This window comes from Synchytrium microbalum (assembly GCF_006535985.1).
Source record: "Synchytrium microbalum strain JEL517 chromosome Unknown SmJEL517_scf0053, whole genome shotgun sequence".
Classification (NCBI taxonomy): Eukaryota; Fungi; Chytridiomycota; class Chytridiomycetes; order Synchytriales; family Synchytriaceae; genus Synchytrium; species Synchytrium microbalum.
This window is the reverse complement of record NW_022158402.1, coordinates 121,179-140,196: the sequence shown is the minus strand read 5'-3', so window position 1 is coordinate 140,196 and position 19,018 is coordinate 121,179. Positions and strand designations below refer to the sequence as shown.

Below are 19,018 nucleotides of genomic sequence, written 5' to 3'. Positions count from 1 at the left end.
CTTCTCTTGTGCCTTTGATCGCCGTCGACATGACTCTTTACCTAAGAATGCCAGTGTTTGAGCATGATTTGGCTGCCCTGGCGCGGTCTCCAACGGTGTCTCCTCTGTCGTCGACTTGATCTCTTTTGAGTCGGTAGTTGAATGCGAGGCAAAGAATCTTAACATTGTAACCCAGTTCTACAATAGTTTTGATGTACTCTACTACTTCTGCGTACTTTTCAGCTCGTTCCTGCCTGATCTACGTAGAAAATGGAATCTTGGATGTCGCCAGTTCAGAAAAGCCAAACGAAGACGATTCACGCGCATTTACCGCTCTAAAACCATATTTTCAATTCATTTGACTTGTACATATTTGAGATCAAAAGTACGCGGCGGTAGCGAGGTGATTATTGATGTAGTTGTTGCCACGGACTCTGTGGTTATGATTCCAAGGTATTCTCTCTCCTTGAAGCTCAATTTTCTTTAGTGGAGGAAGAGATGATGGCAGCGTCGACCTTCGATGGTTGTTGCTTGTCTGTGGCGAATTCCAATGGTATGAACTATTCGGTTGTCCGGTTATGACATTGGTCAGGTGTTCAAGTTTGAGACTTGTATCGCGAAAAGTTCCAAAAGACAGGTGCGTGGCCGATGACGTAGCGCGTTCAGCAACAGTTATGGGTGGAAGGGACATTCCTGGTAATTTTTCAGAAGGTGCAGACCATATGCCCGACTTTTCACGAGAGCACAGCCGTGATCCAGGAGCAGCTCGAGTTGAAGATGGCGTTGGGAAGAAGGCTTTTGAAATGACAAACTTGTTGGCTTGCGGTAGGACTAATTAGACAAGTCAGAATCAGGCTGAAGGAAAGATGCAGTACACAAACAAACAATGTACTCACATTCAGTGAAATAATGTCGTCTCAGGAAGCCAATCATTTTATGAGAGGGTCGATCATAGCCTAATCGTGTCGCTGAAGTTCTCTCTTGTCTCAACATGGCTTCGAAAAGGACTTTTCCATAGCCCCGTCTCTGACAAGATTCATGAACGTAGAAATCCAAGACACACAAAGGATTGGCTCGTTGGAGATGTCCATTCGTATCCTAGCGAACAAGGTTGTTTAGAGAAGGAATGCAATCCTGCAAACGCCGCCAAGTGACATACACTAAGGTATAAACTAGAATTCACAAAAAAAGTGTCAGTTTGAGTGAATCATTTTCTTCGAAGCAACGAGAGCAGAAGCCATACTTTTTTTGGCCAACTTTTATCAATCCAACCACTTTGACTCGGTTGTTATGTCCAGTCGTCCGATTTGATGATGTTGTGGACGAGCGTCGAGAATGCCTTGAAGAAGCTGAAGAGGCTCTCGATGATGGGCTCGTCCTTTCACTTACAGTCATCACATAGACGCGGTGATTTGGATTTTGATAGAGCTTGGGTAAGGAAGTGACAGCCACCTGTAGCCCTTGTGCCTAAAATTCAAAATTCAGTTGCATTTCAATCTAGAATCGACGCAAGACTATGAAAATACCAAAGCTGAAGAATTCCCCAAACATTCCAGTAAAAGGTCAAGATTCTGCAGACTTTTTGATGAAAACCACAACGAACAGTCAGATCAGATAATGGACAAAGCAGGCCTTATCAAGAGCAATACTAAAAATGGTCCCAAACATACGTGGCTGATGAGCTTGTTGGCAGTTTTTCTGCCAAAATGCAGGAAATTGCCGCAGATGTGGAAGAGTCTATGCAGTCTCCATTATGCAGACGGAGCCTTCTGCCGGCCGATGCGAGACATGTCGAGACATCGAACGATGGAAAGTTCATCTCCTCTCTATCGACGACGGAAGAAAAAACAAAGTTCGAGTGTGACTCTGCAGCGAAATGTCCGACCAGCCAACCCCTCAATATTTTAAACTTTTGACAAGCTCGCTGAGTTGATGAACCAATTGATTTGCTTTTTTACTATTTTCTATCTATGAATATCTTTCGACCATCGGTTGAAAGCCCTTTACATTTTTTCCCTTCGATGACCTGAGGTTCGTGGTTTTACGTTTTGATTATTTTGTTCCATCATTCCGCATCATGGAATACCTCGTCGTCTTCCTCATCGGACTTGGATCCTTTCGGCGACGAAGGTGGTCGCAGCCCTCCATTTTCTCTAACATATCCTACCCCGTGGCCATGACTATCAACCAGATCAAATTCAATTATAAAGAAGGGAATGTTTTTGGAAGCGGATTTCGTAAAGAGTCGGATGGGTTGATAGTTGGCATACTTGAGCACATTCACATTGATGCCGAGACTGAGGTCATAGGTATTGAAGTCCATAAAGGGAGCAAATATCTTGTAAAATTGAAATTAGAAAAATGAGTGAAATATTGATGGATTCAGCATAAAAATCCTTTGAACATACCTCAAAGTTATAAACAAACTCTGGTTTGAAGCAGACTACTTTTCGACTGGCAGCCTTTTGGAAGTGCTTCCTACGATCTGATACACTAGTTGGTGCGAATGGCGCGTCTTCGCCTTTCGGAAGCAAAAGGCCAGAGTCTTCCTTGAGCTCGTTTTCACCACCCCATTCCCAATTTCCTACTATATCTGCTGGTGTTGGTGGGGTTGTCAACTTCAGAGCATTTATGGCGATTTCATGAGGGTTACTTTTAGACACAGATAAGCCTTCAAAGGCCTTGCTAAGAGCGTCTGGTGATGGAAGTGGACGAGGTGCTTTGCGTACGTTAAGGATATTCATGGCACATAACATGGGTGAGTATAACCACGGCTTATCGGCATATAAATCCGCAGCGAGTGCAGGATCGATGAGATTTGCAAATTTCATTGCAATCCATGCTCCGGTTGGAGGAGACACCTTGTCGTCAAACTCGGATCCAAATACGACATCATCTGCAGAGTATTCCTAATTGATTAAGACGGAATGTGAGATTACAAATCATCAGAATTAATATACTAGACTGTCTCTGGTTACCTGTTTGAATCTTCCTTGAGCTTGAATGGAAAACATCCTCCTTTTGGTGCCAAAGTAGGGTGATGACCTTATCGGCTGCGAGCCATCAGCTGTGATTCCTTCGAAATTCTAGTGATAATTACAGGGAAAGGGGTGAGTGACTCAGTATGTAATAGTCTATTGTAAGTTGCCAGGTGAAATTAAAAACGAGTTCAATACCTTGATTCGTACGCATACATGCCCAACAAAGAGTGGACCATCGACAAACATTGGATGAGCGTCGTCATTTACATTATAGACAGCCATTGTCTTTGTGGATGGACCTATGCGACAGCGCAACTTACGTCCGTCTGGCGCACCATTGCCTGTAGGGGATGAAGCATCCATGGTAGATTCACCAGCATTATCTTGATCTTTTCCATGACCAAACAGAAAGTCCATGTTCAATAATCCCCGCTTTCCAGCGGGTTTGGGCGAGTTTTTTTGAGACAGCGTTCTGAGAAGTTGCACGTCAATGGTTGAAACCATATGAAAACTGAGATGAAATTGATTATCTTTTCGGAGTAAATCACTGACCTAGATTTCCTGAAATGATGTTTGATATCTTTGACCTCCCTCTGACTCGATTCAACTATTAGCTGCCGCCCTTGAACGATTAATCTGGTGAGATTTCGTCAAATATTTGGACAAACGAGGAATTGTTCCCGGCCATGTGGCATTCATACCTTATTAAGTCACGAATAGACTTGATTCTACCTTCCAAGAATCAGTGTCGGGTTGATAGCTAATAAACGTAAGTTGAGACAGCCAGTATCAAGCGGTTGATGAGCAAAATGCCCACAAACATAAAGCTAACGGTACCAAGCAATGAGGAAATTTAGTAAGACCTGGTCAGCAGCCAACGTGTTTCTCGCTCCTCTTATCAACAGGGTGTCTTTTCTTCGAGCGGTTGAGTTGGAATCCAGTTTGGTCAATTTGGTGAAGAATTTCAAATTATGACTAGAACGCGTCCATCAGTGGAAATTGATACTGCAAGGAGCGATCACACGTACAATCTACAAATGCCAAATTCCACAAACACCAACAATTTAGTGTTTAGTGAGGCAGCAGGTATCTGTAGTTTTGAAATAAAGCGCCATTCTAACGTTGTATGCCGTTCTTGTATGTCGTTCTCGTCTTCCAAAACTATTTTACTATTTTATATGGCAGATTTTGCGAGTTCATCAGCTCGTTCGTTCCCATAGACACCAGCATGACCTACACCAAAAGAGTGAGACTCGGGACCAGACACAATGCCTTCCACCAACGTTTACCTGCGACTTTTTGAATAGAAACCTCAGCTGGCGTCTCGTTGACTTCGCCGATAAGCTTTTGCCATAAATCTTGATTCGCGACTTGATTCCCTTGAGAGTTGTACCAGTCGTTTTCCTGCCAATTTGGAAGCCATTCATTCCACCCTTTGCTCACGTATTCCGAGTCAACCCATATGACAACCTCGTCGTTTTGGTCTAGGTTTCTGTCTTGTGCGAGTCGTTGTAGAGCTCGAATCACAGCATATAGCTCTGCACGTTGATTCGTTTGCTTGCCAGGTATTGGTGATTCCGATAGGTTCATTCGGCGATTGTCACCAAAAAATACTCCAATACCCGCCATTGAGCCATAGTAACCATTCTGGGTACAAGAACCATCAGTCTGTTCAGAGGCGGTGTGATGAGCTACTGTGCCAATTTTTGGGTTTCTTGACAAGGAATACTCACGTAGATCTGAATTCGTTTGTAGCACTGGTTGCAGTACCTTTGACAACAGTGGCCTTGATTATACACCCATTCTAACGCACAATCAAAATCATCGAATCCTCTCCAAAACATTCCTGAATATCCATCTACCTGGATTTGACCTAGGTAATTAGACTCAAAAGATGACAGGATCATCATGCCCCTTATCTCACCTGTTCCTTTGCCAAGCTCCAATCTGAATAGACACCTGTCAAACATCAAACATTGGTAAGCGTCTAGATAGAGCATAAGACGTCAACTCCAATAGAATACCCGGCGTTCTTCCTCGGGCAACGGCGTAATATTGTGACATTTCAAATTGAGTGCAACAGTGATGGTATGCAGGAAACTCTCAATGAAGAGGTCTTATGTCCCCAACAAGCGACCGGGAAAAGCAATGATTTTGCGGGTTTCGTGGTTCAGTTGAGCTCCACCTCTCGATTGCTCCTATTTACAACATTAAGGACCGGTTTAATCGCTCGCCTTGGAATTTGACAGACTACGCAATTGCAAACAATGAACACCATTCATACTTTGAGTCCGATTTAGCTGCTTACCTGACTCTGTACTTTGCAATTCTTCTTATTAACCTCTGTCTGCAATCGTTGGGTTGAAAGAATCAGTCGTTGTCGACGAGGGTTTTCTGAAATGTCAAAATTGAATTTGAAAAATCACGCACTTTAGCATCAAAATAGGTGCACATACGCATGGATTCGACGTGGAAAATTGATGAACGGAAACTGATCAGATGTTATTGTAAACTTTGCAAATACAAGGTCACGAAACTTCTATTATCAGTATATTCAGTACATTCAAGTTCCAATACTAGAAATCTCGCTCTAGCCGTCGTCGTCATCATACATGACCGATCTTGCAAGCTCATCAGCTCGTTCATTTCCGTTGACACCAGCGTGACCTAATATTGGGACAACGAGCACAGAACCCCAATTACAACAAAATTTCAGTCAGGCGACGGATTACTGCGACTTTGTTGATGAAAACGTCAGCAGTGCGATTGACTTCAAAGATGAGCTTTTGCCAACGATTCTGATTAGCTACAGAATTGCCTTGCGAATTGAGCCATCCTCGGTCATGCCACTTCTCAGCCATTCATTTCATCCTTTGCTCACGTACTCTGAGCAGACCCATACAACGACCAAGTCTCAACGATAGAGTAGTCTTTCTTGTCTGAGTTTCTGCAGAGCAAGAATGACAGCGCACAGCTCAGCTCGTGGATTTGTTTGCTTACCCGGCATTGGTGACTCTGACAGATTTGCTTTGCGATTTTGACCAAAGAAGACGCCGATTCCAGCCTTTGCGCCATGTACCCATTCATTGTACAGCTGCCATCAGTCTGTTCGAAGACGAAACTGTGGACAATGTCGAGCATGCGAACGTCACGAACGGATACGTCAACCTAAGTACGTATATGTCAATGATTTTGAAGCACTGTTTGCAGTATCTTTGCTGGCAGTGGCCTCTGTTGTAGACCCATTCGGTAGCGTCAACACAGTTGTCAAACTTCTTCCAAAGCATACTGGAGTATCCATGAACCTGTAGCGGGAAGTTTGATGTTACTCGGTGTTGAGGTTTGGGATGTGGTTTTGATTTCAATGGCAGACCTGTTCCTTTGCCAGCCCCCAGTCAAATTAGACTCTAAATGGAATCGAAATGTAAATAAAATGATGTTTCAGAAGTGATTCCATGTGTTGCACGGTTTTGGTTGAAGGATACAGCAGCAGCCGTCACGAACCTAGTGTCGTGCCTCTTGCGACAGCATAATATAAACCAGACATTGAATTTGGTTGTTCATAAAGTTTTCCAGTCGCTGGTTCCTGGATGGTTGAAATAAATCTTTCCACAATCCAGCTTGTGTTGAATGTGCGACAACAGGGACGAGTATTTGCAATATGGTGGATAATTCGAGAGTTAATGTTTCGTGCCCAGTCTTCAAGCGTTCCTCATCGTACTCCTATGCTGAAACACCAACACAAAGCGAGCTGTTAACAGCAAAACAAGTTTTAGTAAATTACGCAGGCACGAACTTTCACTCACCGATATAGGTGCAAGTGCAGCACTAGATACCTAATATCTACGCTATACGTCTCATTGGTTTTCCCCTAGCTTTTCGCTCCGCCTTCTCGTCAGCTTGCCCTCCTTCTTTTCCTGCTGGCCGTTCTTCTTGCGGTTTTGTGTTTTGCTCCTTTCCCTGGAACCACCAGCAACAAAGTGGACGAGACATTCAAGTAGAGAGCCTTCCCAAATAGCTCTCGGTTACCATAGGTCTGATACTTGCTTGAGTCCTTGGTCTTGGACTCTTTCATCGCCCCAGCAAGATTGGCGCGGGATTCATTCATTCATAGTCGAATCCACACATTACACAGTACAGTACACTACTTGAACCTACTGTAAAGCAGCCGCAAGTGCCTTGTACTGTCAACAGGTGAGGATTCTCGCTGATTGCCACCGCACAATTCCACTCATCACCGCAATCTCAACAAGGCACCCCCTGCAAAAATCTTGCTGTTTTCAACGACATCAACAATATGGAGGCAGACTCATACAGGTCATGCTGCGGCTTCCTCTTCTTCTCAAAGGTTGGTACTCTATCGATTCTGTATTCTATCTCTGCCGCTCCTCGTCACAAAGTTGGCTGAAAAACACAATCTACATAATGTCGAATCACTCTTCATCAAAACACGGCAACTTGAACTTAAAGTCAATGCGAACTCATCAGAACTGACTAGAATTCATTTGTCTCGTAGGTCTTCTTGTCTCTGGCAATGTCTTTTGGCGGGTTGGGTTTCCTATCTTTTTCCATCTACGATAGAGTACGACTCCCACCCTTGATTATCCTGCTCTGCAAGAGGCTTACTTGACCATTCTTTATAGCACTCGTATATACTGCTACATCCTCCACCGGCCTATGTAACTCCCTCTCCAACGCCCGTAATCGTCCTGAATTCAAGCAATACATACTGCTGGGCAGGAAATGTAAATCATCTCCAGGGTGTCGCTTCTGGAACCGTAGAACCACCAGATTATACTACCTTCTTTGGCGTATCGCCAGATTGGGGTACTCTACCTGTCGTAAACTCATTAGGCGCTCTGGTATCGTCCTTGAAGGGACAGAACCCAGCAGTCATCAACTCCTTCATCCAAGTCAACTCCACTTGGGACTTCCAAGTATGTTTGCCCTATATTTGTCACACACAATTGGCCCCACTGTGAAAGTTTGTTGTTGACGTTATTTTCACAATAGCCTAATATGATGAATTGGCAAGCCCAACAAGTGGGCGCTCTCGGTGCCATATTCGAAATAACCCTGCAACCTGACAACACATTAGAAGTGGTCCCGGATAGTTTCTTTACTGCTGTCGCTGCACAAATGGCGCATTTGAATTCTTATTACAACGTCCCAGTTATACTAAGATGGGGCCATGAAATGAACGGAGGCTGGATGACATACGGACTACACCCAAATGTACGTTCCGTTTACCAATGGCAGTGGCAGTCGAAATTGGGTTGACTTTCTGTTGCTGACGATTCTCGCTATTAGGCATATGTGTTGTCCTTCCGTAAACTGTCTACTGCTATCAGGCAGGTCACCAACATGACTGCTATGATGTGGGCACCAAATCCAGGTCTCAATTATCCATTCGGCTATACCGTCGCAGCTACTTCCCCAGAATTCAAGTATCTGGATTCAAATGGTGATGGTGTCTTTAATGCACTAGATGGTAAGTTCTCATGGTTTAAACATATGCGCCTCCTCTTTTCTAAACGCAATCGTTTGCCTTATAGATGCTTATGGACCATATTATCCCGGCGATGCCTATGTTGACTGGGTTGGATTGTCCATGTATATGTACAGAACAGACTCGGCAGGCACTACAAGGAACGGTAACTTTGCCGTAGGACCATGCTTTGTCAGAGACTATGTCACTGGATCAGTCAACTGCCAGTCTGTTGGTCGTCCAGATCACGACTTTTATACACGCTTCTCATCGTCAAAGAACAAACCATTTGCTCTACCGGAATCTGGAGCTGCATATGCTCTAAATGGAACAGATACGACTCTCGCTGGACAAGTGGATGAATTGGGCATGAAGGCTGCATGGTGGAGGTCTCTTTGGGCACAATCGCCGGCCGGCAACCAAGTGCCAACCTTCCCTCTGCTCAAACTGATCACGCAGTTTGAGGAGCGGAAGGTCGAGCCAATAGCGCTAGGAGCACTAGGAACCATACGGCAGGATAATGACTATCGCATTGCGGCTAATAGCACAATTGCTGCTGCGTTTGTGTCACAATCTGCAACATATGCTGCTCGCTTATTATGGGCCAGTCAGCTCAAGTATACATGTGGAGGCTCAGTATTAATCACAAAGAGCACCCCATAGTTTTAAAGTATTGTCGTCCTAGTCTCCACATTTGTATCATATAGTCGCGCATGTTTATAGAGAGCTACGCAGATGAATTTACTAGTAGTAACAGTCAAAATTCTATCGTTTTGCCTTCGATCATTTGTAGTTTCGGAAGGAGCTTGCGTCTGTTTTTCCTAATCGACATGCAACAGTGAATTTGCACACTTGTCAGCCAGCTGAAAAAGCGAGACTACGTTGATTACAGTACATATTACCTCGACAATTTTAGGATCTTCAGAAGCTGTTAAATCCTTTGAGAAACACCATCTTTGGGGAAAAGCAGCTTGAAGTGGAATATATGGAGCTTCCAACACAAACCTCTCCCGTATTGCCAAATGTGCCTCATCCAATTTATGGGAACTTACACTTAAATGGAGGTGGCTATTCGATTTCCGGATCGCCTGCCTTGACCGTTCTGCAGTCATCAACATTAAAAGAAGCATCACCTCCTCCTGTCGATAGTTTGACAAGTGCTTGCCTGTCTGGAGATGTGGATTCCGTACTAGGTCTAATTACAACAGAAAATCATTCTGTGAATGTTGCAAATACGCCATCTGGACTGCTCCCAATACACATCGCAGCAACAAAAGGACACACACATCTCGTACAAGCACTGGTTGAGCAGGCTGGAGCAATAATAGATCTAGGAGATAAAGAAGATGAAACTGCTTTAGGCAAGGCTGCTTATCACAACCACGTTGAAGTCACGAGATACTTGTTAAAGCAGCACGCCAACGTTAATCATCACGACAAAGATCGTTGGACGGCCCTACATAATTGTGCCTCTCGTGGTCATATTGAGATCGCCAAATTATTACTTGACGCTGGTGCTAACGTGTCGGCTCAATCCAAGACTGGTCAAACGGCTCTCAGTAAGTCAATTAGTTGCTGTGACAGACGGATTGTCTATCCTAACGAACTGTATTCCTGCAATTTAGTGAATGCAGCTGCAAAAGGATACTTAGATATTGTGCAGCTGTTGCTGGAAAATGGAGCAAACCCCACGATTCAGAATAATTTTGGTGAAACCGCGTATGATCTAGCTGCTCAAAGTGAGGAAGCATACATTTGTGAAGTTTTAGAAGCTGCTGAGTCTGAATGGCATGATCAGCACGGTAGGTGCAATTGTTGTTGGTTAGTCATCGACACAATCTACAAACCATTCCTTCCGCATAAATTAGGAACCACTCCATCGTCATCACATTCTGCTGTCATTGAAATACTCCATGAAAACCAACGATCGACATTCTTGTCATCAAAGTTTTCTCCGCAAAACCTCACAAAAGCTGATTATCGTGGTCCTTGGTCCACTGCAAGTGGACGGCCTGCATCATTTGACACGGTCCACCTTCCATTCAAGAAGGATCCAGTGTCTGGAGAAATAATTAGGTCTTGGTTTTGGCTAAGTGACTGGAAGGTCGATCTCAAACACCCCATTCAAGACTCTGAAGGTTGGCAATATGCAAAATCACTTGAAGATCCCGATGAGTTGTGGTTGTCGGAGCTACCATCTGGGCTATTGTCTGTGTCTGGATTATCTGGCTTTGTTAGACGAAGGAGATATATTCGGGTTAGAAAGCGCCGTGTAAATGTGAATTCATTATCGGATGACAGTAGTCAAGCAGATCACCCTTCTCCTCCAGAGAGTAATGATTATATGGCTCGAGCTAATGCCGTCCTATATACTTCCGAAGATGAATTGGATTTATCTCGTCGTGATATCGTGTCGTTGACCAACGAATCTAGTAGCTATGAGCAAGCTATTCAAATCCTGTTATCTGGCCTGAAGAGTAAGTATAAATTGATTGATGTTTCCTTGCAGTTTCTCAGAATCTAACGTGCTTTTCAAAACAAGCTGATACGAATCCTGAACGCAAGCGTGTAGCGTCGAATCTCGTGTCCAATCACTTGGCACGTGCAGAATTATTGCAGGAGGCAATAAGTCACTATGAAGATCAGGAACCTGACGAGAGTGACGAAGAGCAGTTGACTCCTCAAGCTTTAGCTGCTAGGAGAAAGGCGAAAGGAAAGGATAAGGCTGGCACAGTACGTTGAATTGCATGCGTTTTATCGAAACGGTAACTTTCTAAATTTCAAAAGCTACTTCAATTCCATTTTTTTTCATAGATACTTTCACCAACTTCTGACGTACATGGCAAACCAGATCTTCAGCAAGTGACCATAGCATCAGGTTTATCGGAAGGTGAATTTCGATGTCGTTCTCGCCCGTGCATCTGTCTACGTTTCATTCTTCATGAAATTTCTCAACGTTTCAACTCACCTTTAGCTCTCGCTGCAGCCAGTAGACAACCCTCTCAATTATCCATTTCAACCAAACCTGAATCAGAAACTAGCGACGGGTCTCAAAGTATATCGCTGACTGTTGATACTGCACCACAACCAGCTAGTTTTGCAACAGACATTCGCCCAGAGCGATGGATTGCCGATGATGAAGTCATGGCATGCCAAAAGTGCTCTAGGCAATTCACGATATTCTTCCGCAAACATCATTGTCGATGGTGCGGCAAGATCTATTGCTCGAATTGTACGAATGGAAGGATCGCCTTGACTCCTAATCTTCAACCACATCGGGTGTGTGATTCGTGCATAGATGTATTGACTTCAGCAGCATCGCCACTACCAGCTGCACTTCGCAAAACTGCTACCTTGCCGAATAGTAACCGTAATTTGTTGGCTATACCTCGACATATCGATCCAGTGTCGCCACGTCCAGGATCGATCGCATCTGAAGCTGAATCTATATTGAACGAGTGTCCTGTTTGTCAAACGAGGTTTGATGGCACTCTCGATGAAGCGGAGGTGGAAGCTCATGTTGGAGATTGTCTACGTAAAATCTCGACTGGGGGTAAAGGGTTGATTGTGAATGGAAACAGATACACTGGTAAGTTTGCTGGCAGGAATTGTAGATTCGAAGAAAAGAGCCTGATTTCATTTTTAACTCTAGTACAAGTCCTCACACAAGACATGCCGGGTCGAGAATGTGCCATATGCTTTGAGGAATTCGTCAAATGTAAGTTCAACTGTCGACGATTGTGTTGTGCAGCTGTGCCTCACATTTTTTATCACTTGTCTATAGCACAACGAATCGCTAGGCTTAACTGCTTGTGTGTCTTTCATCAAGACTGTATACAATCGTGGTTTTCAAAGACCACACATGGCTCTTGCCCAGTACATCACCCATGACAGTAAAAGCCGTTATAAATTGTATTTTTGAACAAGTATATATAAGTTTAAAGAGTATACAGTCTATCTTCTTTTGCCCATTTAGCTCATTGTATCTTCATATCTAACACCCAACGTTCGCGACGTGGCAAACCCGAGCTTCCTCATGCGATCGGCTTCGACACGTTCACGTTCCACTCTTTGCAAATCCTGTAGTTGTGTCTTGGACATTGAAGGGCCAGTTGCGGCAGTAGATGAGGTAGTTGGCCTTTTACCTCGTAATCTCTCTTCATCCTTCCCGAAATCGAACTCCTCGTCTTCGTCATTTACAATGCTTTTATTACTCTGCGCTTTTGCCCATGCATCAAGATTGTAATACTATTGGTAAAGGTTGTTGAGGTTGTCAGACAGAATGTGTGGGTTGAGACTGCACGATAAACGTCTTTTCCTTACCTTTTCGTGTGGTAGTGATCCAAGATTATAGTCTTCAGCGTATTCGGCAAAGTATTCCTTTGTAGCCTGTGGATTCAAGACCTCGAATGCGATCTTCTTTATATCGTATAGCCATGTCCTGAATTCCGGATCTTTTGAGTTCCTGTCGTGGATGGTGATGACTCCTCGCGCACCCTGACAAGTAACATCGGTTAACAAGATGGTAAATAGTGAGGATGAACGACACGAGGTACCCAAGCTTTTGTTGAAGCCGAGGAATGCTTGTCCCGTTTGTGTTTCTTCTTGTGCTTTGAAGCCTTCTTTTTCTTTTTTGAAGGTGAATCGTCTGAATCAGAGTGTCGAGAGTGTTTCTTGGTCTTCTTCTTTGTCGTTGTCGAGTCATCTGAATCTTCAGTAGTGTGTCGCGAATGTTTCTTTTTGATCTTTTTGGACGATGATGTCGATTCCTTCCTGTCAGGCCGTATTGAGCCATCTTCGTCAGAAGAAGGAGAAGAATGGCGACGTTTCCTCTTCTGATCAGGACTATAGAATGAGGAGGCAGTTGTTAGTCTCAGACCAGGACAGACACCCAATCCTTGATCCAGTATCAGCAAAACAACAGAGAATGAATAATGGCATAGAGTACCTGCGTGATGTCCTGACTCGCCTGCTACGCGACTTGTCCTCGTCCTCAGTAGTATCGTGACCCATATTTGACAAGGCTGAAAACACTCACTCTGCCACAAAGAAACGACCGCAAGCTGTTGAAATACCTTCTACGTTGACAAGGAAGCACTAGCAGCAAGGAAGGAGCCTGCAGATACCCACTCTGCCTCTTGCCAAGCCGTCAGTATAGCCTTGTTGAGCGTAAGTGTGCCGTGCAAAGCGCCAAGGCAGAGTCTAGATTCCTTTGCAAACCACACACACTCAACTCACACTCCACCTCGACAATCTACTAGTTCAACTCGCAAAGATCTTCACTTGCAACATACCATCAATGTGTAAGTCCCCGCTTACTCCATTCGTTAAGCTCGCCAAATGTGAGGGCTATTATGGCATTGCCCAATCTGAGAAAACTACCTCGGGCAGAGTGACAAGCGACAGCCCATTCATTGTCTCTGCTACTCAACCACTGCCATCTCCCTAATTTACCTTTGTCAACACTCGAGCTCGCAGAGCGTCACCTTTGCGACAGCTGTGTTTCCAGCTCACAACTACTCACACTTCTCCCAAACTACTAGCTACCACCGTCGATACCGCAATCGCAACTACTCAGAACTTGTATGCACAGGTTACTGCTCAGTCTTCAGTCCTCGCTATCTTGTTGATCGTCACTGGTAGGCACTCTTGTCACTCCAGTGCTGCAGTCATCGTTACAATCATCTTACTCATTCTCATTGTCATCAGGTCTCTTCCTTACCTTCTATGGATACCGACTATTTACCCCTGTCTTGTTTGTTATCGGGGCCTATGTCGGTGGCTTGCTCGCATACATCATAGTGCTCAATACCGAACCCGCTGGTGGATTCGCAAATCGTGATACCTTGATACTCGTCGTCGTCCTTGTCGCTGGTATGCAAATCCTTATTACATGTTGCCGTTGCCTTTCTTCCATTCATTGACACATATCATGTTAGCGCTCGTCGTGGGATGTCTGACGATATGTCTTTGGCGTGTGGGTATTGCATTACTGGGTGCTGCCCTCGGATTTGTGCTTGGATTATTCATACTATCATGGGCCTCTGGTGGCGTCATCGCTTCTGGTTTGGGTCGTGCAATCTTCTTGAGTGTCCTATCAATCATTGGTGGAATCGCTATTTCAATAGTAAGCCACTTATCGATATATGCAAATCAATCGTTGACAACTCACTCATCATCAAACAACTCTACAGCTTCAAAAGCCAATTATTATTGTGGCAACTGCTGTCGTTGGTTCATACGCCTTTATATCTGGCGTGGATATCTTTGCCAATACTGGATTCAGTTTGGCTGCTCAGCAAATGATCAACGCTCACAACAGCTTGAATCTCTCGCCCTTCCAAACAAGTCCGCGCATGTTTGCCATGTTGATTGGCTTCATGGCGGCTGCTATTGTAGGCATACTATTCCAATTCCGTGCCACAAAGTCTTTCACATGGAGTCAGCCTCGTGGTGAGTGTCTCTATGGTGTTTCTCCTTTGGCTTCTTTTCCTGAGTAGATCTTTTCTGTTTTAGGCTTTGTACGTAGTGTCGGCAAGGCATAATGATGATAGTTGGGTGTGTCCTCGAACTTCTTTGTATTTTTATAGTTGTATTTACCTTAGTCCCAAAAAAAATACTATTGCTTTAAACTCTATGATTCGTCTCTACTTTTACGTGTCACTTCTTTTCTAACGCGAGAACTTGATCTGCAGTCTCTCTGAGAGTTTGCTCGAATGGAATGAAGCTGAAATCCATTTCTTTTTCGATTTTCGCCGTGTTGATTCTTGGAACTGGAGGAAATTCTCCATTTTGAGCAACTACTGGTTCCTATTTGAAAAGTGTGAGTCTCGTTTGAAGGCTTCTCGATGAACGCATACATTACTTACCTTTGGATACATTTTAGACAAGATGGTTGCAACCTCTGGGAACGACTTGACTGTCCCACAACATATATACCGTTGTCCAGCTGTGGCAGGATTTTCCAGAGCAATGATATGGGCTCTTGCAACATCTCTCACGCTAGCAATCAGTGATTAAAGGTCAACGAAGAATTGTCTTGATATCTGATTACGACAGTCACTTCACAAACCGACAACCAGGTCAAAACTCACTCAACAAACCCCATCCAAGAAGGTTGAATCGGTCCTCCCTTTAGCATTTCTAGAATCAGACCGGTCGTGGTGTTGACTGTGTTTGATATCGAAGGCCCGATAATCCATACTGGATTTATTACGGTTAACTTAAAGGTAGGCTTTTCAGTACCCATGAACTTCCAGGCTGCTTTCTGAAGAGACACAAACAATGGCCAAATTCGTCAGTGATAATTCACGCAGTGTGCGTGTTCTGCAAGTTGAATTTCACCTCTGCCATAGCTTTAGACGCCCTATAAGATTCCATTCCACCAGCTTCAGGTCTTGACTCGACATTCCAATCATTTTCTGAAACAAGATTAAATTACGTCAGAAAAGCAGACGTCCGATACAGCATACATTTTTAAACTCGTTTTCAAAGGCCATACCAGTGTATGCGTAATCCGGTCCATAGCTATCGTTCCGTACAGCAGCAAAACTGCTGGTGACAACGACCCTCTTGACGTTAGATCCGTATTCCATGGCAGACTTTAAGACATTGGTCGTACCACGTATAGCAGGAGTAATGACATTGTCGATTGGATTCTCCTTTGCGAAAATCACTGGTGATGCGACATGTAATATGGCGGTGCAACCAACAACAGCTTGGTCGAATGCACCGTCCTTGACCATATCTTCAACCACTATCACCTCCAAGCTGTCCTTGTGCTCTGGAAACAGGTTGACGACCTCAGAGACTTTGGCTTGACTCCTAACAGTGCCTCGTACTTTATAACCCTTTTTCAGCAGCTGGTCGACGCAATGCATCTGACGTTAGGAAAGACGGGACATTCAGTATTCATCGTGTAGTTTCGAAATGGATGGCAAATGATGCACAAGCAAAGCTTGTTATCAAAGCAGGAGCCAAAAGCTGCCTTTGGTCCGATGGTAACGCTGAATGTATCTCAGACGTCCTCACCAGCCACCAAAATGGCAGATTAGAGTGCCAAACGTTCGAAACAAACGGAATTTGTAGCTTACAGCCAAGTATCCATTGGCCCCCGACACCAACACGAGTCCTTGTTCAAATGCCATATTGGTGCACGCTTTCACGATGGGCTAAGCGGTAGCAGAAGCGGAAGATAAGCTATACCTATAAAGATCTAGTCTCAGACAGACAAATGTACGTGGCAGTACTTCTCGTTACGAGAATGTTTTTTCACAATTCCACAAAAGCTTGTCACAGGCTTAAAAGGAGTGTGTTTGACGCGTCGAATACAGGCGGTCGCTCTATGAGGCAGTAGGAAGTATTTCTGTCTTATATCAATTCGAAACGATTCTATTATTGGCGTCACTACAAAAACCAGTCCGCGAGTCCAAATGTCCGCTTTTTCGCAAAACTCCAACAATCAAACAACAACATGTCAACGTTATTGCGAGCTACCAAATCCACTTTTGCCAGCGCCAAGCGTTCGGTACGTATGAAATTCCTTGCTACTCGTCTGCTTGTTGGCACAATTAACTTACAACATCTTGTAAAGGTCGCAAGAGCATATTCTACTCAAGCCAATGTAAGTGATTGCCTATTTCCGATCAGAGCTTCCTGTTCTCTAACGCCTCAATGCTTTTCAAAAGGATATTGTTATTGTTAGCGCCGTTCGATCTCCTATAGGTTCGTTTGGAAAGTCATTGGCATCTGTGTCAGCAACTGACTTGGGAGCTGCAGGCAAGTCACCACATCACCGATTTTGGAAGAAGCCACTTTAAAAATCCGGGTTTTACTTAATTCTCTCATCCAAATCTAGTTGTCAAGGCTGCCGTCGCCAGAGCCAACATTGCTCCTGAGGCTGTTGAAGATTTGCTCTTTGGAAATGTCATTTCCTCCAATGTGGGTCAGGCACCGGCTCGTCAAGTAGTCATCAAGGCTGGTCTCCCTGTGTCGACAGAGGCTACCACCATCAACAAGGTCTGTGCCAGTGGAATGAAGACAGTCACTTTAGCTGCTACCCAAATGATGGTCGGTTTACGTGACGTTTGTGTTGCCGGTGGAATGGAGAGCATGAGTAACATTCCATACTACGTCCCAAGAGGACTCCGTAAGCATTTGCACTTTTTTTTTCTCTTTTGCCACATCATCAAAACGAGCACAAATTTGAGTCACTCGCTTCGTTTTGTCTGAAATTCTTCTATTCGCGTTAAAAATAGAATATGGCCATAGCAAAATATTAGATGGTATTATACGGGATGGCCTGTGGGATGCTTACGATGACATTCACATGGGAAATTGTGCTGGTATGTGTCCTGTTTTTGTAATACCTTGTACAGTTGACCAGAAGTCTCTGTCCAATCTGCAAATTGACGCCACATGCGTAATCTTAGAAATGACTGCTGTTGAATACAAAGTGTCTCGTGAAGAACAAGACGAACACGCTCTAGAAAGTTATCGACGAGCTGCCCAAGCATGGAAGGTATCACTCACCGAGCTTTTCTCTTTCCATATAAGAGTCCAGTGCTGACCTTATCGTCTTACAGGATGGATTATATGCTAACGAAATCGTCCCAATAACAGTCAAAGACAGGAAGGGTGAAAGAAGCGTTACTGAAGATGAAGAATACAAGAATCTTGATGTTTCCAAAGTGCCAAAACTCAAATCCGCCTTCCAAAAAGGAGGTCCGTACCAGAAACGTCATCAAAATCGCGTGATACATCAATGATGCTGAACCTCTAAAAATCAACTAGGCTCTGTGACAGCTGCCAACTCTTCCAAAATCAATGACGGTGCAGCAGCACTAGTGTTGATGACTGCATCGAAAGCCAAGGTACCTACCGTGCAGATTAAATCCAACAATTTCTTTACACGATCGTTCCAACCCACGAAAACACTCAACTATAATTCTACAAGGAACTAAATGTGACTCCACTTGCTCGAATCTTGTCGTTTGCTGATGCCGCTACAAGCCCCAAATTGTTTACAATTGCACCATCGCTCGCCATTCCAATTGCACTCAAACGTGCTGGTCTTCAGGTCTCGGATGTCAATCTTTGGGAAATCAATGAAGCTTTCAGTGTTGTGATTCGAGCAAATGAAAAGGTATACTGGGTTTCTTGTGATTGTACAATTCGGCTGGGTGCTAAACCATTTCCATTGTTGCAGATTATGAAGTTGGATCCATCCAAGGTCAATGCTCGTGGTGGTGGAGTTGCGCTGGGACATCCAATAGGAGCTTCAGGCGCACGTATCGTTGTTTCACTCGTGCATGCTTTGTCTTCTGTAAGTTCATCGACTGTCTGATTGTCTCGCTTGGCGTAAAGTTTCCCCTGCAATACTTTACCTTATACACTCGTGTTTTATGTAGGGTCAAATCGGCGGTGCTGCCATATGTATGTAAATTTTTAAAAAAGTCTTACTATTTTGGTATTTGACGACTTTTTGTTTACACTAGGCAATGGTGGCGGGGCTGCAACATCAATTCTGATTCAAAAACTGTAGTTGAAAAGGAGTTGAAAATTTACTGGA

General features: G+C 44.2%; 7 protein-coding genes across 7 annotated transcripts; 3 read left to right on the top strand and 4 right to left on the bottom strand.

Annotated features, from left to right (window-relative positions):
- Positions 1 to 358: 358 nt before the first annotated feature.
- On the bottom strand, positions 359 to 3,377 carry SmJEL517_g05628 (uncharacterized protein; the record flags this gene model as incomplete). Its single annotated transcript, XM_031171554.1, has 8 exons — positions 359 to 810; positions 876 to 1,077; positions 1,139 to 1,151; positions 1,223 to 1,446; positions 2,066 to 2,317; positions 2,388 to 2,888; positions 2,958 to 3,065; positions 3,156 to 3,377. The coding sequence occupies 8 exons, from the start codon at positions 3,375 to 3,377 to the stop codon at positions 359 to 361; spliced, it is 1,974 nt and encodes a 657-aa protein (XP_031022502.1).
- A 757-nt stretch (positions 3,378 to 4,134) lies between these two features.
- Positions 4,135 to 4,589, bottom strand: SmJEL517_g05627 (uncharacterized protein; the record flags this gene model as incomplete). Its single annotated transcript, XM_031171553.1, has 2 exons — positions 4,135 to 4,193; positions 4,250 to 4,589. The coding sequence occupies 2 exons, from the start codon at positions 4,587 to 4,589 to the stop codon at positions 4,135 to 4,137; spliced, it is 399 nt and encodes a 132-aa protein (XP_031022497.1).
- A 2,668-nt stretch (positions 4,590 to 7,257) lies between these two features.
- On the top strand, positions 7,258 to 12,339 carry SmJEL517_g05626 (uncharacterized protein; the record flags this gene model as incomplete). The annotated part of the gene is made up of 14 exons (XM_031171552.1): positions 7,258 to 7,308; positions 7,477 to 7,542; positions 7,604 to 7,897; positions 7,974 to 8,195; positions 8,271 to 8,451; positions 8,516 to 9,084; positions 9,365 to 10,007; positions 10,074 to 10,250; positions 10,317 to 10,925; positions 10,991 to 11,181; positions 11,263 to 11,338; positions 11,423 to 12,037; positions 12,101 to 12,166; positions 12,233 to 12,339. 14 exons carry the CDS (start codon positions 7,258 to 7,260, stop codon positions 12,337 to 12,339), a joined length of 3,867 nt encoding a protein of 1,288 aa, XP_031022496.1.
- Positions 12,340 to 12,420: 81 nt separating this feature from the next.
- Positions 12,421 to 13,461, bottom strand: SmJEL517_g05625 (uncharacterized protein; the record flags this gene model as incomplete). The annotated part of the gene is made up of 4 exons (XM_031171551.1): positions 12,421 to 12,696; positions 12,772 to 12,945; positions 13,005 to 13,293; positions 13,397 to 13,461. 4 exons carry the CDS (start codon positions 13,459 to 13,461, stop codon positions 12,421 to 12,423), a joined length of 804 nt encoding a protein of 267 aa, XP_031022495.1.
- A 286-nt stretch (positions 13,462 to 13,747) lies between these two features.
- SmJEL517_g05624 (uncharacterized protein) lies at positions 13,748 to 14,993 on the top strand (the record flags this gene model as incomplete). The annotated part of the gene is made up of 6 exons (XM_031171550.1): positions 13,748 to 13,751; positions 13,992 to 14,087; positions 14,158 to 14,322; positions 14,388 to 14,575; positions 14,643 to 14,901; positions 14,965 to 14,993. 6 exons carry the CDS (start codon positions 13,748 to 13,750, stop codon positions 14,991 to 14,993), a joined length of 741 nt encoding a protein of 246 aa, XP_031022494.1.
- Positions 14,994 to 15,108: 115 nt separating this feature from the next.
- Positions 15,109 to 16,595, bottom strand: SmJEL517_g05623 (uncharacterized protein; the record flags this gene model as incomplete). Its single annotated transcript, XM_031171549.1, has 6 exons — positions 15,109 to 15,258; positions 15,318 to 15,450; positions 15,543 to 15,715; positions 15,793 to 15,869; positions 15,950 to 16,328; positions 16,542 to 16,595. The coding sequence occupies 6 exons, from the start codon at positions 16,593 to 16,595 to the stop codon at positions 15,109 to 15,111; spliced, it is 966 nt and encodes a 321-aa protein (XP_031022501.1).
- A 326-nt stretch (positions 16,596 to 16,921) lies between these two features.
- SmJEL517_g05622 (uncharacterized protein) lies at positions 16,922 to 18,890 on the top strand (the record flags this gene model as incomplete). The annotated part of the gene is made up of 11 exons (XM_031171548.1): positions 16,922 to 16,975; positions 17,042 to 17,071; positions 17,136 to 17,172; positions 17,306 to 17,596; positions 17,706 to 17,792; positions 17,880 to 17,968; positions 18,033 to 18,171; positions 18,241 to 18,320; positions 18,404 to 18,592; positions 18,656 to 18,772; positions 18,858 to 18,890. The coding sequence occupies 11 exons, from the start codon at positions 16,922 to 16,924 to the stop codon at positions 18,888 to 18,890; spliced, it is 1,146 nt and encodes a 381-aa protein (XP_031022500.1).
- Between the last annotated feature and the right edge of the window lie 128 nt (positions 18,891 to 19,018).